At 44.2% G+C, this 25,918-nt stretch overlaps 3 protein-coding genes across 5 annotated transcripts in view; 2 read left to right on the top strand and 1 right to left on the bottom strand.

The window, feature by feature from the left end:
- Nucleotides 1–79: 79 nt before the first annotated feature.
- Nucleotides 80–2,819, top strand: CG5003 (uncharacterized protein). The gene is made up of 5 exons (NM_143336.3): nt 80–448; nt 534–804; nt 863–985; nt 1,039–1,200; nt 1,254–2,819. The coding sequence occupies exons 1-5, from the start codon at nt 168–170 to the stop codon at nt 2,556–2,558; spliced, it is 2,142 nt and encodes a 713-aa protein (NP_651593.1). The 5' UTR covers nt 80–167; the 3' UTR covers nt 2,559–2,819.
- Nucleotides 2,811–4,149, bottom strand: mil (milkah). The gene is made up of 5 exons (NM_143335.2): nt 3,796–4,149; nt 3,607–3,730; nt 3,314–3,542; nt 3,169–3,254; nt 2,811–3,114 (listed from the first exon to the last, which is right to left on the bottom strand). Exons 1-5 carry the CDS (start codon nt 4,026–4,028, stop codon nt 2,935–2,937), a joined length of 852 nt encoding a protein of 283 aa, NP_651592.2. The 5' UTR covers nt 4,029–4,149; the 3' UTR covers nt 2,811–2,934.
- A 6,603-nt stretch (nt 4,150–10,752) lies between these two features.
- The window catches only part of CG34353 (uncharacterized protein), a 137,878-nt gene continuing 122,712 nt past the window's right edge, over nt 10,753–25,918 (top strand). For all 3 annotated transcript variants that reach the window (NM_001260413.1, NM_001300642.1, NM_001104479.2), the window contains exon 1: nt 10,753–11,625. The gene's annotated coding sequence lies outside the window, so the exon portion shown is untranslated. The remainder of the gene's footprint in view (nt 11,626–25,918) is intronic.

The raw sequence follows: 25,918 nt of genomic DNA, 5'->3' as shown, positions 1-25,918 counted from the left end.
AAAAATTACCGGGAAATTCGGAAGCCAGTTTCATCTCTTCGACATAGGAATACCCCTACTAGCGGCTTATCTCGGGATCTGACTGCGGTCACACTTGACCAATTGCATTTAGCTGGAAAAAAAGCTGCTGGCGAAAATTGGCAATAAAGTGCAGGAGCAGCCCAAGCATGGAACAGGCCGAATTGGGCAGTACGTGCCTTGCAGCGCCTAAGCGCCGCTTCCCGGACAACGAACGTTGTGGGCGGGAGCTGGCCGCCGTGCCCGTGCAGCCAGTGCTGCCACAAATCCCTACCGAGGAGGAGCCGGAGATAAAACAGCGCAAAAGGGAGAAGGAGCATAAGGAATCCCTCGACCGGGAAACGGAGTGCAACCTCATGGACTTCTGTGATGAGCTGCTCTTCGAGATCTTCCAGTACCTGGACACGTCCTCCATTCTGGCGGTGATGCAGTAAGTAGTCCGCTATCAACAAAGATCTCTGCGTCGCTGAGATTTCCATGTCCTTTCCATATTATAACATTCCGTAATATTCCAGTTGCTCGCCGCGCTTTGAAAACCTCCTGCTGGATCACCGCTTCTATCATCACATAGACTTAAGCAACGGGCCCCTGCCTATGGGCATCCTAGAAGAGATTCTTGGACGAGCCACCGAAAAGACACACACCATTAAAATCTGCGGACCTCCGTCCTCGCAGCATGTTGCAGGCGAATTCCGCCAGTTCACCCAAACGCTAAGCTCCGTTTTCCCCAGGGTTGTACAGCTTAAAGTGCTGGAGCTGGAGGGCGTCAGCCTGGACTTCGAATACGTGAGTGCTGGCATCTCGCAAGTTTCCCTGGTCTACCCCAATTTTATCTTTTCTTCAGATACACATAACTGAGTTCCCGGCCACTCTGAGGCGTCTGAAGCTAAAGGACTGTAGCGTTAGGGTCGGCGACACGCCAAAAAGCATATTTTACTCCATAGAGCTGCATCTGCTTGATCTAGAGGTGAGTTTGAGCGAACGACAGTCCAATGAATAGCCTAACCCCGTCTTATTTAGGATCTCAGTATTGAGGACAACAGCTGGTTCGAGCCCTATTATATTATGGGCCTGTCGAAGTTACCTTCCTTGCGGCGTCTTAGTCTTAAGGGCTGTCAGGCGCTATGCAAGTTTGTGCCCTATGGCAGCATGGCGGCACGTTTCGGTTTCCAAAAACTAGAGGTTGGCATAGGTGCAATCGGCGAATATTCTTTATAAAGGGTTATTTATTTCAGTCACTAGATCTTCGCCAGACGCCCATCAACAACTCAGATCTGCAGTGTTTTAGCGCTATCGAGAATCTCAAGGAACTGCTGCTTGAGTCGCCACAGATCCTGCACTCCAAACAAGCCGTTGCTAAAAAAAATACCAACGGCAACGCCACTGACGAAGCTGCTTCCCCGCAGCCTGATTCACTGAAAGTGCTTAGCGATGACGAGCCGTCCACATCGCGGGCCGCCATGGAGCATCTGCGTGCATGCAAGGTTGCGTTCAATTTGGACAACTGCAGCGATAGAAAGGAGGAGAAGTCGCCGGTGCCAACTGAGCCTCCTTCGGAGGGTCAGGATCTTCAGGCGAAACGAATACGAGCACCATCAGAATCCGATGATGAGGACACATCATCCACCTCAGGGTCTTCGTCGGACAAATTGGAGGTTTTATCGTTGCCCAGAAATGGTCATAGCAACGCTGCACCTTTGAGCGGAGGCGTCGACTTGCCGCCACTTCCGCATGCAGCCGATGCAGCCAATGCAGCCGATGCACCAATTGCAGTTGATGCAGCCAATATCGAGGCTCCCGGGCAGAGTCCCGGCTTGGATCCTAGACCCCCGCGCGCTTACATCTACGTGCCCGACGCTGAGAACGCTAACCCGCGCCAACAGCGTAGTGTTGTGGCCGTATTTGCGCAGGGAACGGAGCAACGGTATATCTATGTCAATCAACAATTCTCACTCCCGATGAATGTTCTGATGCCGACGCGACGCCATCGTACGCATCCGCGTCCGAACTACGATCAGGTTGTTCAGCATCCGATGTTTTGGAACATGCTCGAGCCACTGGATCGCGACTATGCTCGACGAGTGCGCCCACGTCCGCCTTCCTGTCAGACAACACCTCAATACTATGTCACCGATCGGGCGATGTATAGCTTTGGCCGAGCTGATCGACCGGTGCAACCGGACGTTGTCTGGATCCGGAACATCAATCGCTCGCCAGACAATAAACTGGAGCGACTGTCGTTGCGAAACTACCATCTCATCACAAATCATACCCTGGAGCACCTGGTGCAGTGCTCTCCGAATCTGGTGTATATCGATGTTAGTGGCACCAGCATTACGCTTCCGGCAATTCGGCGCTTCAAGATCTCCAAACCGAAATGCGAAGTGGTCGCCAATCACTTGGAGGAGTTTGAAAGACTTCCGGAGCTGGAGACACAGGAAGAGGATGACACGGTGGTGGTGATGCTGCAGCCACCGCCGCGCGCCGACGACGAGCAGCCACCGAAATCGCCACCGCCACAGGAGGTGGTGGCTCCTTAGAATATTGTTTGTAAAGATTCCGTCGAAGTGGGCCGTGCTGGATTATTTTATTTTTTTTTAAGAAAAAAGACGACATGGCCAAGCCGATGGATCCACAACGCTGGCTACAAGCGAGTGCTGTAGCTCAGCCATCTAGTATTACGTTTGACTATTCGAGTCCTTGTAATATATACACGCCAGGCTAAACGCACTGTATAAATCAAAACCACAATTCAATTCCTTTAGCTAGGCATTAAAAAGAGCGCGCGAGATCCTTTTGGTAAATATGTATAATGAAATGTTTATTTGGTTGGTATGTAGTGGGTAAGGACAGGCCAATAGTTCGGTGACTCGAGTTAAAAATGTATGTAAACTGTATATAAGCGGTGTAAAATGTTTACTTGTCGACGCCATCCTCCTCTTCGGCATCCGACTCGTCCTCGGTATCTTCCGACTCGGTCTCCGATCCGCTGGAGCTCTGACAATCGGCAATCTCGCCGGTGAAGAAGATCACCGCCTTGGGAATCACGCGCTCCTTTAGATAGAAGCCCACCTCAAAATCGTTTTGCAGCATAGCCTGTGGGAGGAGATGCATGTGAAAGGATCGCAGATCGCTGATATTCAATCTTACATTGACGTCACAGTAGTTGGGGTCAAGGGTATCTTCTGGCAAAAGCGGCGGCGAGAAGAACTCAAAGAACGACGGCTCTTGATTTTCTGGTCAATGAGTGAATTCAACTAACATCTGTGAAATTTGATGCTCCCAGATGGCTTACCGGTTTTGGTCTGGTCCTTGGTCTGCTTCCAGTCGATGACGCAGCCTTCGCACTTGTAGATCTCGGCGCCATCATATGCGAGCGGATCGTCTGGATCCGGCAGGCAGTTGAGGAAATATGTCTTGGTCAGCACCGTGTTGGTAAAGTAATCATTGGGATCGAAGTGGAATTCGATATCAAACTTCACCACGGGTTCGTTGTACAGCCGAGAACGGATGTCGCTTAAGCACTGCGCGGGAAAAATTTCAATTAAAATTTAAATATCCTTCAAATCGGATCTATCCATAACATACCTCTAATATTTTCTCATCCCTCTTGCTGATGAACTCGGTGTACGATGCTTTGAGAACCCTCAGCCAAAAGTTGGGCACGCTCTGATTGGTTTCCACGTCGCCGTGGTTTTGCTTTCTAAACTCACTGCACCGATGGGATTTTTGGGGGAATTGAGATCTTGTTTAACCAAACACCATTAATGGACTTACTCTAGAATCTTCTTGCGCTTATCAAATATGATATTGTGCTTATCCTCGTACTTCTTCTCGATATTGTAAATGTCGCGCTGCAGAGCCACATCCAGGTTAATGGTCTCCAAATAGAGCTGCTTCAGTTCGGTAAGAGTTTTCTTCTCCTTCTCGGTGAAGTTTAAATCCGATTCCATCTTCGGTGGAGCGGTGTACTTCATCCGCGGAGGGTTTCGATTTCGCACAGTTTCCATTTATGTTTCGACACGATAATCAAAAGAAAAATAAAAAAAATATTTCTTGAAGTGATTTGGTTTTGTTCAAGTATAAAATTTGGACGTGTGCGTTTTCGCTGTGACTGCCGTTGTGGGAATGAAAAGTAGCTCTATCAGTTTCCCAAAACTCCCAGCACAAAAGGCAAGGCCCGCTTTTCACTAAAGTGCTGGAACTAACTAGATGTACTAGAAAATATTAAGCAATTTATTATTCTTTTTTTTTAAGCTACATTTTTAAACCCTCGTGTTATTGCTGTTTTAGTCACCCCTTTCGCCTTACTTTGCCCATTGAGATGCAGGCCATGTTTATTGGCAATTTAACGCACATTTAATTCCTGCTCTTTTCCTGTTTATATATTTTTGGTTTCCCCAAAATTTTTTGTTTGCTTCCGCCAACTTTTCATTTGGCATGTAATTAAGTGTGGGCCAAAAGCTTGGACTGGGTGCCGCCAGCCTGGCCTAAGTGTATGCAAATCACGTGCTGAGTGCTGTGCCGCCAAGGGTTCAGGTTCAGCCATTGCCATCGCCATCGCCATCGCCATCGCCTCCTGGAGTCTGTTAAATGGACCGTGGACCCAGTTTCTGGTCTATCCGAGAGTCGCTTGTCTTTTGTCGCTGGTTTTAATAATGTGGGCCAGGCTTAGTGCCATATGTCCGGCTGTGAAAAACAACAGAAAAAAGTGAAAAAAAAGAGTGAAATTGTCGCTTAGGCAAACATTTCAAAATGAAATTATGAGTGGGCCAGTGGCGGCGGGCGAAAAAAAAGTGTAAACAAATTCAGCCAAGCGGAAGTCCAGACACACACACACACACACAACAACGCACACACACATCCGCCAAATGAAAGCCGCAGAGGATAAGCGGGAAAAGCGGGAGATCGCATTGTTGTGCGCTGTTGAATGTTTGCCCACAAATACAAACACACACGACACACGGCACATGCACTTGTCCAGTCTCCACAGGACATCCACCACTCGCTGCTCTCATATTTGATATTATTAAATTTTTTCCCTAAATACCGCTGGGAAATTAAAAAGAAATCATAACGCAAATAGTGTAAGGCAGCCAGGCATCTGATGATGACGGCTCTGGCTGGCCAATTTCCACATTTGTACGAGTGTATGCCTGCACTGTGCAAAATAATTGGTATGTATATATATTTCACGTCATTATCATTAGCAGGAATGGAATATGCAAGATAGTTAGGTATTAATCCAAATGAGATGGAAATCGATAGTTGGGAACTAATCAAGATCAACTAATCAAGGACTCTTCAAGTGCACAACCATTTAAGCTATTCGGGCATTTTCAATTTACATTTCGGTCATTCAATTAGGCGGTGCATAAAATGTAGCTACATAAGTAATGGAGCAGCCCCATCATCATCAGCATCATCAGGATCATTTGGAGGAACATGGGGACCATGGCCATCACCCACGTGATTGCCGCTCGTCGGAGGTCGTCAGTGCCGGGAGCGTCAACATAGTTTGAATTTAATTAAAACCAAAATTAGTAGAGCCCAGCAGAATGGAATGGTTTGGCGCAGCCCGACCAACCGGAGCAACAGTTACTTGGCGCAGGGATTAAAGCTCCTGCTTCAGCTCCTTCCTGGCAAAAGTGCATGTCTGCAGAAAATCGAATCAGGAGCTCAACATCCTCATCCACGAGCCAGGCAACCTGGCAGCCTGGAACTCCTACGTTTCCACCTGCTCCTGAAACTGAAGCAACGGCGCCATGCCGAAATATCTGCAACAAAAGCATAAGATGTAGTGCGGCATTTGATGATGAAACGACGTGTTAATTAAGGTCATAATAATTCAACTTAAATTGAAAACTTGCCCGGCCCCAGAAACGCAACCATGGCAGGGCATGGCACTCACTAACCATTTTTGGTTGGTCGGGCATCGGGCATCGGGCGAAGGGCATCGCATCCTCGGAATCCTGGCCAGGCTAAGCTGATTGCAACAAATTATTTTGCACCTTGGTTGAACTTTCCTTGAGCTGCAGGCAGCATGGCGTTCATAAACGAATTTTGTTAGTTTGCTTTGCTTATTTTAAATGGAACTAGGTGGTGGCCAGAACTCCCAGGATCTAGGATACGCGAGTGGCTGGTGCACCGAGGGACAGGGGCCAGTGTTGCCTTTGGTTTTGCATAAACCAGACAACGCATCTAATAAGTTGCAGCTGTCGGTTGCCACCGTTCTCCGTGCATTTCAGTTTCAGCCAAAGAAGTTGAAAGTTTTTTACTTGGCCCCGCCTAATGCCTCAAAGTGCAGAGCTGTGTTTGCCATTAAATGATATTAGTTAAATGATAATTAACAGCTGGAAAACTTGCGAAATATCTCCGTCTAATTTGCATAGCCAACTAATTGGCTAAGAGGGTCATTGCTTTTCGTATTTTTCGCCAAAAATATCCTTGCTGCTGCTCGGCGAATGTGAATTTGAAATTTGATTGACAGCTTATTAATACAATTACAATAAATATTTTGGTGGCAACAAGATTGCACATTTTTTTCGAGTGTCCCAATAAAATGGTAGCTTAGTTGCTCATAATTAACAACCACACACCTGCATTTCGTCTTGCCCGACATCCTAATTCGAATGCTATTCATAAAGCACACACACACACACACACACGCGCAGCACAAGGAGCAGATCCTTGCCAGCCGCAGGATAGTTTGGCAAACGCTTCCTCGGCGCCGCACCCCCGCACCACCTCCGCCGCCTGAAAACTTTTTACTAATTTACATTCATTACACACATTTGCAATAAAACTAGAAACCCAACTCGTACACAAATTCAGACGCCCATCTATACATATGTATGCGTTTGTGTGTACATGAAGTCTTCAAGAAGGGAGTGTGTGTGTGTGCGTGCGCGTGTTTGTGTGTGTGTGTGTGTGAGGTGTACATACGACTACATTGACATTTTACATGCTTCATTAGCGTGCAAGCGCGGTAATAATGACATTTCCTTATGGCTGCATTTCCCACGAATACGGGCCAACTCCTGCATATTGATGCAAAGTTTTCGGTGGCGCAAAACTTGCGGCTATGTTGCCACAAAATTTATGCTTCGTTTTTGGCACCTCTTAAAGGCACGTTAAAGTTGCCCATTCGCCGCTGATTGCTAACCGAAAAGCAAAACAGACAATGACAATCGAAATTGCTCAGCATTTCGACAATCAAATCAGCCAAACAAGACAAACACGACAACATAAAGCGAAGACATACAAATTTGTCAGCAGTCAGTCAAAAATGAGCAGCGGAAATGATGGCAGCCCCGCCGGAAACGGAACGCGACAAGGTGGATGGTTGGCTGGGTGGTTAGGTGCTTGGGTGGTTGGGTGCTTGGGTGGTTGGGCGGGCATTTATTCTTTCTGCTGCACAGCTGATGGCACATGACCTCCCCGTGACTTTTGCCTGCCTGCTGCGCTGCTGCCTGAAATTAAAATTGCATTACGGCCCAGAGCTGGCAACGTATTGGGTTCAGATTTGGTTGGCTTTCGCCTTGGATCGTTTCGGTTTGCTGATGGGCATGATGCTGCTGCACTGCTAAAAACAAAAAACATCCTCTCTTTTCATAATTTTAATAAATTTCCATTGAATCAATGTCGCAAACTCACTTGGCTAGCTGCTTGTTGGCTGCTGCCTTATTGAAATGCATTCGAGGTAGTGTTTTCTTCGACTGTAAGCTCATGTGTTTGTGCTGGTTCCATAAATATTTCAATATTTGTGCACATTTGAAGCTGCTTAGCCTTAGCCACGCCCAGTGCCAACAGCCAACAGCACCGGCGAGCAAGTCAGGCAGGAAATAGTTTAATTAAAATTCCTTTGGCAATGTCATTAAGGACATTACATTTTGTAGATTCTGCTTTTGCTGCTGCTGCTGCTGCTGCTGCTGCTGATGTTCAAGGTATTTGGTGAGGCCTGCCAGGACGAAGGACATTTCAATAAGACACGAAGCTGCCCCGCCCGGGCAGCCAAGCCAAGCCAAGGACCAATGAATTTCATTGTTTTCGCATGCAAATTTGCAATGTGCCAAGCTGAACAAAGCGTGGGCCAAGTCACAAGACACAAAGCAGCAAACAAAAGTTAAACGATGCGATCCTTTAAAGGGCCATAACGCCATGTAAATTCCCTTAGCACGCCCCATCGATATTGTTTCCCACCGACCCCAAGCCCAAACTCCAACTCCCGCTGATGATGATGAGGAGTGCCGCTGAGAAGCGGGAAAAACAAGGGCATAAAACCTAAATGCAAATAGCCAAAGGTTCGATGTAAAGAAAAATCGTATACACAATGCATATAAAAGAGCAAATAAAAATGAAAAAAAGCGCACAAAAAGCAAAAAAAAAAAACAAAAAAACAATTGAAAGAACAAAGAAGCGGCTAGGAAAACAACAAGATTAAAATGAAAACAATCATGACAATCAGGGACCGCAAATGTCAAATTAAATTATCAATAAATTCCCACCAAGGAGCCATGCCGGACGCAAATTCGTCCTTGCTCCTGCCGCCGATGGCACTGGCAATATCAAGTATACGCCACCGTCAGTCCACCCCGACCATCACCATCACCATAGCCAGGCAAACAGAAGCGCGATGGTCATCACCACCCACGCCATCGATGGGGGCGTTTGTAGCACATAATGAAATCATTTACAAAATGAAAACAACAGCAGCAGAAGGAGCAGCAGCAAACCGATGAGCACTGTCCAAAAAAAAGGGGTTGATATTTTAAAATCTTGCACCGATGACCTGTCAAAAGCTATGAAAATAAATAAAATAAAATATATCTCTAGTACCTTGTTTAAGGACTAAGGACCTCTTTACAATAGCAAAGCAATCTTATGTTTGATGGCACAAACTATACAATCGTATTTTTGCGTAGTTTCTCTTTTCCCAATTTATACATTCCACTTAAAAAATACGTTTTTATTCTTATTTTGCTAAATCAAATTATAGTGCATATCTGACAATTTTGCTCTCTGCAGCGATTGAGACAACAAACGACAAAGCAGCGATGGCACGATGCGTATTTAGAATGATTTTGCCCGTGGGTTGCATGGGATGTGGTTTGCTTTTTCCACTGGTCCATGTCCCGTGTCCCGTGTCCCGGGACATGTCCAATGTACATCTCGATGGCATTCCGGCGCACTCGTCATTGGGGCGAAAAACAGAGGACTTTGCACGCCATTGAGCTGACGGCACTCCGGCGGAAGAAGGAAAAAAGGACGAAAGGCACACTTGCAAATCATAAAACAACAGACGCGAAGAAAATGTTTTTTAAATCTTCATAAATATTCATTATGGGAGCGGGGCATGGCAAATAGTTTGGGGCTGTCGGCGATGCTGGGAAACTGGGCCTGGACACTGGCCAGTCCTGGCGAGTCCTGGCGAGTCCTGCGACTCCTGGATAAACAAGGAGCTGGTAACCATTGGCACTCTGAAGCCGGCTAGTGGGCGGTAAGCTTCATTTCGCAGATGGCAGTACAAGAAGTTTGCCAGAAAACAAAAACAGAAATGGCCAAAATAACAATAAACTGGCTCGAGGAGCCTAAGTAAGAAAAGAAAATGAATTGGGGGCGCATTTCAAGTGTGTGTCGGCCTTGAAGCGTGAAGATGTGGCCCAAAACCGAGTCGAAGTTCATGTCCATGGCCAAAATGGCCAAAATGGGCAGAATGGCCAATGGAACGAGACGAGCAGCAGAAAAAAAGCAAACAACTATAAATAACACAGAACTCCGATGGACAGAAGGACGCACCACAAAGCTGTCAATTAGCAGAGTTTCTTACTTAATTTTGGAATTTTCAAATATTTGGGGGAAACAAGAAGTCCAAAATAAACATCATGGCGTGGTGAAGTTTTGAGGGTTTTGGAAGATGTTACCAGATGTAACACTACATATTTGTACACTAGGTTGCTGCTCAAAGTAATGAAAAGATAAACATTGTTCGTTTATGCCAATTGGTTTTGTTTATATTATAAAAATATTCTTATATTTTCTTTAAAGAAAACTTTAAAATATTAGAGTTATAAAAATATAGTTAACCAAACAGTTCGAGCTAAGAGAAAATATCCCTTTTTTATCAAGAGAACATTTCCCACTTAAAGTAAAGCTGCAGAAAGCTTTAAGCTTTCGTATCCTTAGATGCGATTTGAAAGCGGTATCTCATTTAAAATTAGGTTAACTAAAATGAACACAGTTAAAGACATTAAAGGATATCATAAATATTAAAATTGCTATGCATGAAAAAAAAACTTATAAAATAAATGCATACACCTGCATTATTATTTTAAACATAAGTAGTTCATTTTGTTAAAAACTGAAATAAAATATCTTACAAATGCTTAAAACTGGAACATAAGTACTACTATTCCTACTATCTCGCCGCGAATGGGTTCCATAAGCCGCCCACTATATTCTCTCTTTAGTTCTGCGGCGAGAAATTTTCTCTTCGCTTGTGGCACACATTCATTGCGATTGCGGCTGTCGAACGGCAGCAAACAAAAAGAGCAACAGCAACAACCACACGCGCCAGAAGAGGCTCTAATACCAATTACATTGTGCGGGTCGTTCGTAAACTCCCCCCTTCCCATCCTGTCGTGCTCGCTCGGCTAACTGTTGAATCAACGAGTGGTTGCCGACGTGCCATTCGTCCGTACTCGTGCGACCTACGACGAACGAATCGTACGGTCTTCAGTCCTATTCGAAACGCGATAGCAAACGGTTGTGTGCTCTCGTCCCACTGCCACCGAAAAAAAGGTGTTTAAATTGAATCTGCACAAGTTTAAGTCGAAAATCGAACTCGCGGTACTTTATAATTAATAGTGAATTGAATTGAAGTCACTGAGGAAACCGCTAGAGAGAAATCAACTCTAAAATACTTTGAAACAGAAGTGTTAGTAAAGTGAAAGTAAACAACTATCATTCTGAAACCAAACCAAACCTTCCGTAAGTTTTCGGGCTTTTTAAACCGGCAAACCAAATCGCGGTTCGGGATTTCGGTTATAAAAACTGCTCCTCTCGCGTCGTCCCTTTACCGTTTTTTGGCACCTACGCGCGCTCTCTCGCTTCGCCAAAAATTTTCCGCTCTCTCGCGAAATACCGTTGGGCCTACACCGCTGGGCAAGATTCTAGCACCATCAAACTGGCGCATACACATTGCCATAAATTGTGATTAACCACAACGCAACCGAAAGCGACAGCAAGACGAAGATTTTTAATTAAATTAAGAGTGAAAAATACCAGCAGCCGCAACAACGGCACCAAACGTAAACAATCAGCGCCGGCAAATTAAATATTTAAATATTTGCACTCGGAAAATTGTGCGGCATTTTAAATTAGGACTCCCAGGCGGTGCAGCATCGCTGGGCATACTAAAGTGACATATCCCGTGCTCCAGTGATCCCCAAACATAAGCAAACGCCATAGACGGTGTGTGTGCCAAGCCAAAACACAGCCATTAATAAAGCGAGGAAAGGCAAATAAACAATCGGGTCAAAGTGCTTAGTCAGGCTAAAAGAGCCAAAAATCCGACAGGAAACAATAATCCGGAAATTTTGGTGCGAGGTAAGTCCCCTTCACCTGTTGAAAGTGGAGTCATCCTTAATACAATTATTCATATGCACATCCGCATACATAGAGCGCTGCATTGACGAGTGGCATTAAGAAAAATAAGGCAATTGCACAATTTAATTGGAGTCATTGTTTTTGTTTCGCCGCTCTGGCTGCATTTTAAATGCCTGTGCTGCAATCATTCAGCTGCATAATTAATATAAAATAAAGCTATACGATTGCCTTTTTTTTTGTTTGCTTGTATTCCTTGTCGCTGCTTTATTGTTTGTATTTTTTAACAATTAATTAAAAATATGTATGATGTGTTTTCGCACTTCAATTGGCTGCGAGAATTCTATTTTATTTCGTTTTGTTTGCCAGTTTATCATTTTTTCCACCCATAAATCGCCGTTTTGCCATAGGCTTTGGCCATGGCCAATTGCAAATTGCAAAAGGTTTGAAACATTGTAAAAATGCAGTTTATATAGAAAACAATTATGCGCCAGTTGCAAAAACACCGAGCGGATCTGATTGAAATGGCATAAATCCAAAAGGAAAACCAAATCTCTCGATGTGACAATCACAGTTCGTTTACTCGCATAATATGCCAGTCGAGCTTAATCGATTGATATCCGTATAAATTATGAATGCTTGCTGATCATTTTGCGGTGGTAGGGCACATTGTTTTTTAAATCTGCTTTGAAATTCAATTGAAAAAAAAATGCATTAAAACTCATCATTGTCAATCCTATTTAAATGGGATTAACTTTGCCTAATACAATTGTCCAAAAGGACAAATTCATAAATAGCTGCAAATAGTTGAATACTACATATAAACATTCTCTATTTTGTATAAAACCTGGTTAGACTTTAGTAGAATTGTAGTTATATTGATTTAAACCTTAAAGTTTTAAAGTCCCTTCCCAATTTCCCGATTTCATTCGAAATGTACTCAATAATTTACGACGTAACACAATATTTTCCAGCAAGAAAGGGCTGAGGCCAAAGAAACAATTTCGATATTTACATACATGAAAAACCGTGGTGAAAATGGGGTTTCAAAATAAACGCATGCATATCGTATATGTATCTTTTCACACGGTGCAATATATAAATGTGTATATGGGCAACTTTAATTTCCGTTTAATACTGCGGGCAGCCGCCGAAGCTTAAAAATGAAAGACATATCAATAAATAAGTGCGTCCAGCCCGCGGAGGAAAATCGAGGAGCCAATATCCCAGAACATTTTCCACAAAAACACACACACGCACTGGAGAACTCACACGCACACACACTGGCATAAATAAGTCAGCGCACATAATGGTTAAATAATTAAAGACACACGAAAGCCACAGCAATCACATGGCATAATAGTTAAAGACATTCATATTTATATTTATTGAGCTGCATTCATCGGTTGGTCGAGTTCGACAGCCATTATTCAGAGCTGCCAGGACTCGCAGGATCCCCAGGATCCAGTATTCTGTATTCGGTATCCATGCCTGACCATTCGCCATTAATTGTATCATGGCCCACAAAATGCAATTTAATTCAAGAGCCAGCTACTCTATTAAGTTCCAATTGTTATTCAAAATTCCAAACGCCAACTAGCGCATACCTCATGTTTATGGGGGCGTGGCAGGTCCTGTTGTGGTAATTGTTTTAAAGCATTCGTACATAAATTTGGCTAATTAAACAGGACCGCACTGGACGCGCACACAAATACATACACACACACACACACACACGGGAATATATTCCATAATAATGGAATAATGTAAATAGTAGCCTCGACCGACCACAAACAACTAGCCAGCATTATGGGCCATCTGGAATGTCCTGGCAGGTTCCGTGCGCGTATGCATATGGTCGGTTGTATTGGCCACGTCGATGGCAATAATAACAAAGCATAATTCATAACAATAAAACGAGGCATACACGCACTGACTGCAATTGGCTTTAATTCAATTGCCCGTGCATCGATTGGTTCTTGCTTATTACCTGATTTCGAGTCCATAGCCCTATGCCATGCATTCGATCTCGTCCTTGTGCCGTTCCATCTTCAATTGCTGGCATATCGAAATTGATAAATGCCGAGCTCGGAACGTTTTAGTTTAGTGCGCCACACTGGAATTCATAATTAATTACCAACATTTAATTGCAAATTGTATTTGCCGGATGAGAGATTAATAGAGCTGTTGGCAAGGGAATTATTTGGTTACTTAGTGACTAAGTCTGAAGCTCAAGTGGACAGAATTGTGTGGTAGTAAGAGCCTTACACATAATCACTCTCAGATCGTGTGGTTTACTCACATATGTAGCAAAATATTGGTCATTTTGGGGTAGCAAATCCTAAGTAGCTTAGTTCTTTTGATTCTATGCTGGCGTCTTTGAGCAAACATTGCAAACTAATACTCACTTTGTTCTGTTATCCTTTCGGTGTCCTTGCTAATGTATATGAATTAGCTTTCTTTTCATTTTACAATTCATTTTCCTTGCGACGGTTTATAGTTTCGCTCAGCCATTTTTCCAACTATTGACTAATTACAAAAATAAACGAGAAACGAACGTTATCTAGATGCCATAATAAGCAACTATTTTATTTTTGCCCTTTCTCGTTCGTTCGTTTTTTTTTCTTGGCTCGATGTTAAAATTTCTGGCTAAATGGCAAAAGGAAAATAAGGAATGTCCATACGGAGTTGCCGCCGCAGTAGATTTCTCGTATTTTTCCAAATGACCCAATAAATTTGCGCTCATTATGACGCCAAGCCACGCTTTCCACTGACTCCTCCTTTTGTTTGTGGCCAGCTGAAATGGCAAAAACAAAAAATAAAACAAAAATGTGGAAAAAATCAAGCAGGGGAAAAAATGAAACAGAAGCAGCGAGTAAGTAAAATAAATGTGGCAGCAATCGTAGCGCGGGTAGGAAAATAAAAATGTGCCAGGATACCAGGTAATTGCTGTGAGAGGGCCAAGACCGAAGGGCCAAGAATCGGGGCAATGAGCATTGCCTGGCGCATAATGAGCGTGAAAATAGTGAAAATATGAAAACGTCTTCGGGCGTAGAATTTCTTGGGGGGGGGGGGGGGGTTAGGGGTGAGAGAGGTGGGTTTGAAACACACAATCTTTGATTTGCTAATGGCTAATTCTGCTGCCGTCGCAAAAAAGTATGCTACGATTTTTCTATGGCCAATATTTTAACAAGGCGACGTGCGAGCTAAGAAATGCTCTTTTGGCTTTTCTGTTAAATGATTATAGTTCATATTTGAGCTGGCTTAGAAACTATTCAACGGGAAATACAATTATTTGCGGAGGAAGGCTAAGATTCTTGGTTAGCTTAACCTCAGTGCGCTCTAAATTTATTCCGCTTGATGCCTGATTTCAATGTATTCGGTCGGACCTCACATTATCCTGGCGTTTTGGTTAGCCAGCCTGCGCTCGAGTGAAATCCATGCCTAGGCGCTTTATTACGGCTAATTAGGATGCCGTTGCTGTTGCAGCAGTAAATGCAGTTGCTGCATTTGGGCCTGGCTAATGCAATGGCCCACACACACACACACACACGTACACACACATGCGTCGTTTGTTTAGCCATTCAAGTGTGCACATTTGAATAATTAATTTGTGCAGTGGTAATTTACACGTTGGTTGACTAGCTTTTTGGTCGGCATTCGGTTGTGTGGCCTGTGAATCGCTCTTGGCACCGTGGCAGAATGTTATTTGATTATTTTGCTTGGGCAATTGCATTCGTTTGAGCCAACTGATGTGAGTGTGGGCTGTAGTGGTGCGGTATGACATGGCATATTTATGACACTGGTAATTAAATTTAATTGTTGCACTTCTCCGCCAACGCCCCCTTAATTCGCGTTTCGTTGCGGTCTCGGGTCCATAACTTAGCCCACTAACGTCCGTCCTGCACGCATCATCGTTTTGGTTATCCTTACGCCTTTAAAAACAGTATATAATATTGTATATATACTACATATAGCTTTTATTTTTACCCCAGCCTGCTGTCCTTGGCGACTTGTCAACGGGCATTGGCTCTTGCTCTATTCGCAGGCATTTGTTTTCTTCGCGCTTTTGATTGTCGCCCTTGTCCATTATGGCTTGACACACTCTACTTAGGGCCGCTTTGCGTGCTGCTCCTGATATGATAAGGTTGGCTCTGCGCGCACGGAGCCACCAGTCCGCCAGGATAGCCCTCGTTTTGGCCCGACGACCAGTTGTCGGCTTAATTGCAATGCTAAACGCTAAATCATAGCCTCACGTGCACCACGTAATTAGCTTAAATTGTAAGCTGTTGTTATAGGATTCAGCTTGCCCGTGTGCGTGTGTGCGACTGCATGTGTGTGCGTGTCGCTAATGAGCCAAGAGGTCAGTTGCACCACACGATATAGAGATTTTCATCTTACCAGATTTTCCATAATATTTAATTTCACTTTTCAATTTTACAGATAGGACATTTCGTGATGTAAGCTATTCAAGGCAATATACAAGAAATTGAGATACAATATTTGCATTATTTTTTTTGTACATTATTGCTTCGTGCTAGAGTGGAATAATTACAAATCACAAGCAGAAACCGAACTATAATAAAATCCAAAACTTATTAAATAGCTTCTGTTACAAGTAATAACAAATATTTGATTCGAGGCATTTGAGTTGACATTTGTGGCTGGCCATTCACTTGCAACATAGTTGATTCGACATGGCAAGTTATGTGTATTCATTTAGTTGGTTTCTTGTGGAATGCCTGTGTTCTTTAAATCTTCAAAATTAATGACAGACAGAGCTGTTATTAAAAATATATTCAACAAATAAAGCAGTCACAAGTATTTGCAAAGCAAAACCATCATGTTTGACTTGCCCCCAGGTGTTTTGATATGAATATTATCTCACAAAGAAGAAACATAAAATTTTCCGAGAAGATAAGAGGATACCATTTCAATTGCCTATTCTAATGTGTCTATCTTTGGCCTTTAATTATCTGGCTTTTGATTTGCTTGTGTAAATGGAGCATAATTTGAAGCCCGTTGCCTTGTCATCTAATTATTTTCGTTTGTTATTTAAATTTAAAGTGGCTTTTGTGGCAGAAAATCCTAAACCGTCTTTAGTATAATTGCCTAAGATACGCATAAGCAAATAAACAAACAATTCGGGTTGTGATTAAATTCGGTTTAATTAAGTGAACAAATCGAATAATAAATGAATGAGTCCATGGCAGATAGAATGGCGCATAAATTTATATAAATGTGTAGACATAATTGTGGCCTATATTGTATTACCATCGTTGTTCATTTGCGAGTCCAAATAAAAACGACAACACTTCCTTTATTATTTTATTTTCGGTTTCGGCTCTGTGAAGGGGTATTGCCCGCAGGAGGCCAAATAATTAAATCCAAAGAAAAGTTCAGAAAAGAAATTAAAAAAAAAAAGCACAACAACATAGGAGAAAGTAACAGTCGACAGACGACGGAGCGATTGCAAGGACAAGTGAAATCGAAAGTGAGGAAATGCCCGCCAGCAGTTTTTGACAGTATCCTTGACTTTTGTTGGGCTCTTACCCGCCGCTTTTAAGACCCACCCGCACCCAGCGCCCACCGCCCACTCACAAACAATCCACCCATCGATGGTAATGAAAAACGCGTCCTTTGTGGGCTCCCTTAATGGGCGCGGGCGCCTTGCCAGAAATGCTTGTCGTGCCACGGTGTCCCAGTTTGTGGATACCTTGTTTTGCCTTTTATTTTGCGCCCTGCGCCGGCACAAAACTTTTTGAGTAAATGTCTTTGTCAGCAGGTGTAGGTGTAGCTGTAGCTATAGGTGTAGCACCAGGCTGGTTTTCCTTACTTCCTGGTTCGCTTCCACCTAACGTGGTGTTTTTTTTGCCCGTGTCCTTGCTGCTGCCGGCGGCGCCTTCTTGCAGTTTCATTACCCCAAAACAAGAGATTTTTGTTTAAACTTCGTTTGGGGCGGGGCAAAGTGGGGCAAAAAAAGAAAAAAAAGAATACTTTGCATCATTTATGCGGTCTTTTGCCGTTTGAGTCTTTTTTGTTAAAGCCAAAAGTTCTGGCTGTGCGCCCTTTCAGCCGACTTCTTGGCCCCGTCGGCGTCGACCTGTTAAATGTGTTTATTTGAAACACTTGAATTATTTAGACACATCTGACTGGCATTGCCTTTGATTAGGCCATACATATTCCATGCATTCATAAAACCTGCTGCTTGGACAGATTTTTCGACAGCGTTTTATGGCCTAGGTGGATGGATGAAGCTTCGCCTTTGTGTTTTGGCCAAAGTCAGCATAAAATTTAGCACGCAATTACCAGCTAGCAGATAAGTCGATAAGCCGCTGATGAAATGGAATTGTATGGCATGGTATGGTATAGCATGGCGTGGTGCCGCGCGGAATGAAGCTCATTAAAATGCAACGAAATGTCACCTATCTGAAATTGAAGCGCAATCTTAACGGACCTAACAGCCAATTATAGCAGGCGGGACACGGCGCAAATTCCACGATAAACATCCTGCGCCACCGGGGGTCCTGCAGGACCAAGGAATGGCGACAATAGGAGTCGCCTAAATTAGAGTGCAAGCTTGTTAACGATAAAAGATGGCTCATACAAGGAAAATACAAGTGTAGACGAGTGCACTGAAGAAAAAATCACAAAACCAATATTTAAATACTTTTCTAAGGTAAATTTAAGTTCTAAATGGAGAGTACACAGCACTGGTCATATAAGTTAATTAGAAAACTTACTAGTTTATGTAGTATTCTTTTTTCGCAGTGTACTAATACCCAAAAAGTACCAATATATTCGCAACTATTTATATATATGTGCTGGCTTTGGGTCATTGGAGGTCACTGCTCTGGCTAAGACGTTTGCATAATATGGAATAAGATTTCCCCGCTTTGTCCTTGTACTTTTTCGGTGGGCTGCTGCGTAAGTAGAGTCATATTAAATGTCAGTAAATGGGAAACGAAATGCTACCCCCAGTGGGCTTAGTGGGGTCTTGGACTTGGTTGGTCCTCGCTGGTTAACAGCAGACCATAAGCCCTGGCATAGAAAGCGATAAAAATGGCTTGGCCATTGTGTTGCCGCTTTCTGCACCATATTGCCAAGTGTTCCTTTCATTCGGCCTCGCATTGTCTGGCCCCCATGCGTAAAGTGAACAAAAATTGTGGGAAAATTACATTGCGAGGAGACCGAGAGTGGTGCGTCCGGAGAAATCCCGACTTAGCCTATTAGAATTCATATTAAAACGAAAGTGGAGCCATATTGCGTATACGCAGTGTGTACATTGCCAGAATGTGCGTAATTCTCGTGCTCCAGCTTCCTGGTTGTGAATTTGTGTGCGTTCTACTCTCGCCCAGAATCTGTTATTTTTGCCTTTTGTTGTTGTTTTCGGCAGACAGCTCAGCACTTGGGCAGATTTTAGGATTAACGTGAGCTCATCTGCCCAAGGAACCACTTCCCCCTATCCCCACTTTGTGGGTGGAGCGGTGGCGGAATGGATAGGAAAAGTTAATTCCTTTTTGAGTAATACGCGTTGTCCTTTGAATAGGCACGAAAATTGCATTCTTTGCGGCCCCAATTTTATGTCATTTGGGGGAGGCTTGCAAACTAAGCTGAGTTGTTTACTTTTATTAAAACCAAGAAATTGTTTCGCAAAGTCAACTTGTCGTATGGATCGTGCAATAAATTGAGAGGGACACGCAAAATTACCAGAGATTTAAAAGCAATAGTGCATATAATATTAAATATATAAAACGGTTTATATTTAGTTAAAGTCCTTACAGATATTCTTTATCAAAGTGCATAACTTCAAAGTCATTTAATTTATGAAAAACCTAGATGTTGGTTGATTTTGAATGTAAATAGAACGTCTGTTTGACCATTATTTTCTGACATAAATGTTAGCCTGGCGTGTAAACAATAATCCCAATCTTTTAAACTCAATACAAGTATGCCAACTTAATGATTAATTTGGTTGGCTTGAGATCATCCGCAGGGCAACTACCCAATCGTGCTGACTTTGTTGTTGGAACCGAGAACTAACCGCAGACATGGGGTGGATCCTAGCCGAGTTTTGGCAGACTCGTATCAATGGAGGCGACTCTCACGCCAAATGGCCAGGACAACAGGCACTTGGCCTGACTTGGTTGTTTACGTGTTTTGCTTAGGTGTCGTCGCTTATGTGGCCTCCCCAGGACACTTAAGGGCACTTTAGATGTGTGTGTGTTTGTATGTGTGTGTCCTCGATAGAGGGATTTGGGGGGACAAGGGACGAGCATATGGTAACACAAGGATACAAAGTGGTCAGCGGAGCCATTACAGCGTCAAAAGTGCTTATCTACACAGTTGTTCAGTTGCGGTTGTTGCTGTTGTGCGGGTGTTGCCATTGTGTCCAAAGCTAAATAATGCGCTTAATAGCGCTTACCCACCTCTAAAGCCAGGACCAACAAACACAGAACAGCGCCCATGTCCAGGACATCACGCTCTGCGTTTTTGCCATTTGTGCGCCGAGCTTTTGTCTTTATGCCATTAGGCGTGCAAACACTCTCTCTCTCACACATACACACTGAAAAACAGGCTAGCATAGACGGTTTTTGCCCAGCGATTTGCTGTCTTTGCTGTTGCTTTTGTTGCCAGCTCGATTAGCATATCAATATGCAGTGTGTGCACCGAACTTCAAACTCCGCTCCCTGCTCCAGCTCCAGCTCCCAGCGCAGATGGGCCATCCTCAGGTTTCTATTCAGTGCCACGCACAAGTGACACATCGTTATGCGGCCTGATAAACATGGGACTCCCACCTACTTACAACCTCGCACACACATATTGCGCATACGGCACGTTGTCAACGTCAAGTGCCTGAGTGCGACAAGAAACTTAATGAAATGAGCGAATTGAATAGTTCACATGCAGACATCGACACACGCACACTCCTTTTTTCGCCAGGATATTGGGTTTTATTTTATTATATTTCCCCTGCCCAGCCATACTTTGCTTATTCTCTCTATCAGCCAAGCATTCGAGTATTCCGATTCAGTTTCTGCCATTGTGTGCACCATCCAGGCGGCACATGCCGCCATTTGGCAGAGTAATATCAAATTACAATGACTACCCATGTGAATCATGTGCCAGTGTGCGTGTGGCTGTATGGCTGTATGGCTGTATGTGTGTATGGGTTGATGGCTGGCGAACGAACACACACCTTGTTTGTGTGTTGGTAAACTACTTAATGGTGTGTAAATTTGCCGACGCGCTTCGACGCTGTTCGGTTTCAATTTTGCGGCTGAGAAAAATTAATTTTGCTACTCCCTTTGTGCCATTCTACCACTCTATCCATGTCCTGGTTGGCAAACGTTGCGTATGCGTAATGGATTTGTGCAATTAAACTGAAAACAAGAGCAATGCACATCACACGCATACGAATTTGATCAGAGCCAATGGTATGGTAAGCAGCAAACAAACAGTCAGACAGTTAGACAATCACTCAGTGAGTCAATGTCTAACCTGTTGGCTTAGTTGGAAAAGTTACCAGTAGTTGCACCTACCATTCCTCCCAGAGCTCCCAGCCAGCTCCATTCCTCCCATCCTAACCATTGCGACCACCACCACTGCATGCATTATTAGCAAGATCGGCTTACCCACACTCCACTGTGGTTGAGAATGGAATTCAATTTCAGCCTGACATAGGAATTACAAGCAATCCAAGTTGACTCCACCAGTAGTAGCAGACAATACAGAAGCCAAAGGCAGAGCAGCAGAGAACAGCAGAGAACAGAACAGAACAGCTATACAGCAGATATCCCCCCAACGCCTTTCTGTATCTCCGATATATTCCTGTGTGTCCTTGCCAAAAAACTGTTTACGTACCAAATAAATTTGCCATTAGATGAAGGGGAGAATTTACACGACTTCAGCCAGGCCAGAGCACATAAACAATGCAGCTGCAAGTCGGCCAAGAAGAGTGACACTCAGGACCAACTCCTGCGGCACAAAACTGAACTGAGAGAAAACTGACTGGCTGAAATACCCTTGAGTTTATCGAAGCAAGTCAAGGGATCCTTAATGAAACATGCTTCTGAATGGGAGATTGTAACTAAAAAATTTCAAAGGCCTTTGAAAATCGTTCGTAAATGATTAAAACGAGAGTAAATAGTTCTATGGCCCTTGAACAAAAATAGCAAATACCTTTTTGGGAAAGGGTATAAGGATATAACAATAAGGGCCACCAAGAAGGATGCCTGTGTCGATAACGCTTGGCGAAAATTTACGATGAGCACACAGTGAAATTGTCACATCGAATCGGAAAACAGCAGCTGACTACAGGACTACACCTGCCTGAAATCCGGTTGTGAATCTTCCAAGCTATATAGATGCAGCTAATGAAATCGCATAGCCTGGATCGGTAAAAATCCCCTACAGTGGCGGATGTCGAAAATTGAATATGCTGCCGTGCACTCATTGGCCATAAATTATCACTTTTGAGGCTGTAAGTGTCCCACTATGCTATATATTCACTATTTCTTAGCCTGCTGCCTCGAAATAAAAACAAATCAAAGGCTCTTCTGCGCTTTTAGTGTACACATTTATATCCCCAATTTCTATATATATATATACATATATTTTAGTTCAGTTCGGGACACTGCAGAGGATCGTTTATAATCAGAAAACCAGAAAATTCCTTATTGCCTCAATGGCCACGACATGTGCACACAGATTTCATTGTGTCTGGGCTAAAATCTTTGAACTATGAAAAATTGATATTAGCTAAAAATACTTTCAGTCCTTGTGGCCGCCTGGCCCATGTCCTTACCAGTCCTTTTGTGTGTGCTGTTTGCCCCTTTCTCGATTGGCCCAATACCACTGCCACTGCCAAAGCCTTTCTCACAGCCAGTTGGAGTGTGTGCACAATGATTAGACGACGGGTCCGAACATTGGCCACATTGTACAATTTACTCTGATTCTTCCTGCCGCCCAGGGACTCATCTCCCTTCACTTTCCCCCCCCCCCCTTTTTGCTCCCACTTTTTTTTTTTTTTTCGGTTTGCTTATTTTGGCTGAACTTTATTTAATAAAGCAATTTGCGCTTGGCTGACATTAGTTATTGTTTGAGCCCCAGGCCGCAGTGTCTGGCCCGGCGCAGATAATTTGTGGAGGGTTCTCTCACTTTCGTGGCCAAATGGCCAGTGGTGAGTGTGGGCGGGAGGGGGAAGTTCTGTGTTTGCCGACCAATTGCCACAACTTGTTAAGCAATTAAATTTAATTTGCATGATAAAAAATAAATGAACACTGGCTGGGCGGCGACGTAGGTTGTATTTAAATGCGTATATATAGCTTCTGACATCTGCTGAAGTGCCAGTGCCCTTGATTAATGGTGATTAATGGGCGGCAAAAGTTGACAATGTCGGGCAGTAGGTACCGTTTACTAACTACAATAGCTGATCAATCAAGCGAACGTAGCGATTTTTGGGCACTGGGAATTGGAGGTATTTTGGTATTTCGGCAAGTCATGCCGAATCCTGGGGAATCACGCACCGCCAATCAAGTCAATTAGTTGCCGGTGGGAGATGTGCCAAAAATTTAAAGAATTTCTCACGGCATCGCGTTCGAATTGAATGCTAATCTAGCCCACGGCCGCCTCTCCCCATTTTTTGATCACCCCTCGTGCCATTTTTTTTTCGACACATCCAACGCCTCTGGTGAGGCCTGCACCTTTCTGCATAACAAATCAATGGAGGAAGCATTTTTTCACGTTGCCTGCAACGGTTTTAAGCGCACATCCGCAGCGGTAACGCCTGCGGCTCTACACTTTTCGGCTTTTTGCTTTTATTGTGGCCCGTGTGTGCGTGTGTGTGTGTGTGCGTTTTGCCAAACTGTCAATCAATAGAATTGTTCCCCACTTTTTTCTAGTTTTTTTTTTGTATTTGGGTTGGGCAGGCGCACCGCAAGGACGAGCCGCCGAAACGAAATCCAGATCGAGCCGAATGCAAGCGAATCGAGTCGAAAACATTGTTGCCTTTGCATGTGGCATCCATGGGCCGTCAAAGGCAACGTGCATCACGATGGGGCGATGTTATTTTTCGCTTTGTGGCTGCGCTTGGCCCGTTACGACATTTGCAAACTGCACACTGCAAACCATCACCGGCAACACACACACACACGCACGCACATATACACCGAATATAACCGGCCAGAGCAAAAAAGCCGAGCGAAAATGCCGAGTTGGCGGAAAAAAAAAACTGGCCAACAAGTGTCGTTGATCTATGAGGGGTCAGGGCGGGACAGTCGGCCGAGCTGTATGCTCAAGTTTAGGCTTTAAGCCGACTTTTGGCCAGGCCATTTAAGGCAGCAACAAAAAACTAAACTCCTTCAAGGCTTAAATGAATCGTATTTTCTTCATACAGCACATATATGTAGCATAAAATAGCAAATAGTATGCTATGAAATTTTCACAGCAGATGCATTTAGGAAGTGGGCCCATGTTAGATAGATTTTTCCCAAGTGTAGTAGTGCAGTATCTTACAGCTCGTCGAGCCATCAAACTGCTCGTTAACGCTCCGGCAAAGGAGCCAGCCACTGATAGAGACGGAAAGTGAGATTGAGGAAGCCCCGGACGAAAGAGCCGAGGTGGCAGGAAGGATCCCTCCTTGAGGCCGCAGGCTGCGTTCTGCATGCGGCTTTGATTTTTGTCTTTGTTCACGTTTTTGGCCATGTACGTTGTGTGTTGGCCCGAAAGGCAAAATCAATATATCCCAGTGGCTTGACGGTATTTCCCTCTTTATTTTTCCCTCTTTAGTTTTTTTTGGGTTCTTTTTCGGTTTTTGGTGTGTGTTTTCGGCCGTGATTTGCCTGCGCCTTGGCTTTTAGCCTACCTCTCTGCCTTGGTCGGAAGTTGGCCGTCTGTTGGTTGGTTTTCTCGGCATGCAGGCATTTATTCAGGCACTCCAATAACCAATCCTCAGTCCCTTGCAATTGGCCCCGCCCCCCCCCCTCCAATAACCCCATCATACTACAGCTGACTGGGCTTTGTGTGAATCGGCCGTGATTATGTCTAATAGCTGTCCAAGTCGATCGATGTTCCGTTCCGTGCGCCTGACAGTCGAGCTGAGCAAAAGCACTGGGTGTGTGCACATGGCCTTCAGCTATCCTTGACTCACAATCGTAATCGCAGTGTTACTCCATTCGATCTTTGGCATTCTAAGGGGGGTGGGTTGGGTGGGTCACTGATGCATAATAAATGAGCCAGCCGCACTTTCGCCTAATCATATAATAATAACTTAAGTAATGGCCAGCATAAATAAATGAATCACTAATGAGCTGAAACTGTTTCCTTTTTGGCAGCCGCAGAAACGAGCTGCGACGCACTAAAAATGCGCCATTTACGGCAATCAAAATGATTAAGTGCGTTCCGGGTGTAGCATTGCTAAAGTTGCGTATACGACGCGTTGCCATTGGCCCAAGCCGGCCATAAACGCCTGCCCAAAAGAAATGGGGCGGCTGGCGAAGAATTATGTTTCGCCATCGGGTCGACGCGTAAAGCAATTTAAAGCGCTCTACGTCGGACGCAATTTTGTTAATATTTCCGAGGAGGCGGCCAACAAAAAAAAAAAAAAAAAAAACAAAGAAAGAAGTTAAAAATACGCTTTAACTGCTACAACAAGTCCCCGGGGAGTGATTAAAATATAATAAATTTCACTTGAAAAACGAACCAAGACAGAAGCGGCATAAACCGAAAGGAGATTAAGTGGTTGGCCAGCATAAAAACCGCACATGCAAACCCACTGCCTGCCACACTCCCAACCCATATGGACATGGACTCCGCCATAGTCGTTGGTCCGTAGTCGGTAGTCCGTATTCTGTAGTCCGTGTCCGGATTCGGGGTTTTTTGGGTCCGACCAACGGAGCCCACAAAAGTGTGAACATAATTTAACATGCAGCGGCGCGCCAGTTTTTGGGTTTTTCGGTTTAGACAATGTTCAAGGATTGCCTCGTTTCTTTTCAGTGGAAGCACCCCCTCTTTTTAGGCCTTCCCAGCGCTCTCCCCACCCGCCACCATCCACAATCCGAACGACGCCTCACTGTCCGTCAGTTTTGCCGGCGCTTTGAGCCGGGCGTTTGAGTGTTTTGAAGCCTTATGTGAATTTGATTTGCGGCATTTTAATTTATGAACATGTGAAAGAGCCGCCGTCGAGTTACCAAACATTTTGCCAAAACATTTCCTGAAACAAGTTGCGGTTACAGGGCGTTAGAGGGTAGAGGGGAGTCTTTTCCGCCGGGTCCAAAGCCCCCCAGCTAGTCGGACA

The sequence above is a fragment of the Drosophila melanogaster genome, chromosome 3R, assembly GCF_000001215.4.
Source record: "Drosophila melanogaster chromosome 3R".
NCBI classification, from domain to species: Eukaryota; Metazoa; Arthropoda; class Insecta; order Diptera; family Drosophilidae; genus Drosophila; species Drosophila melanogaster.
This window is presented reverse-complemented; position numbering and strand designations above follow the sequence as displayed.

What these genes read in the sequence shown, in the direction of transcription:
- CG5003 (NM_143336.3), top strand. Translation starts at nt 168, where the DNA reads ATGGAACAGGCCGAATTGGGCAGTACGTGCCTTGCAGCGCCTAAGCGC. An exon ending in TGCATCTGCTTGATCTAGAG is followed by an intron (nt 986 to 1,038) that starts GTGAGTTTGAGC and finishes CGTCTTATTTAG; the next exon opens with GATCTCAGTATTGAGGACAA. An exon ending in TCGGTTTCCAAAAACTAGAG is followed by an intron (nt 1,201 to 1,253) that starts GTTGGCATAGGT and finishes TATTTATTTCAG; the next exon opens with TCACTAGATCTTCGCCAGAC.
- mil (NM_143335.2), bottom strand. Translation starts at nt 4,028, where the DNA reads ATGGAAACTGTGCGAAATCGAAACCCTCCGCGGATGAAGTACACCGCT. An exon ending in CAAGGACCAGACCAAAACCG is followed by an intron (nt 3,255 to 3,313) that starts GTAAGCCATCTG and finishes CTCATTGACCAG; the next exon opens with AAAATCAAGAGCCGTCGTTC. An exon ending in CCAACTACTGTGACGTCAAT is followed by an intron (nt 3,115 to 3,168) that starts GTAAGATTGAAT and finishes CTCCTCCCACAG; the next exon opens with GCTATGCTGCAAAACGATTT.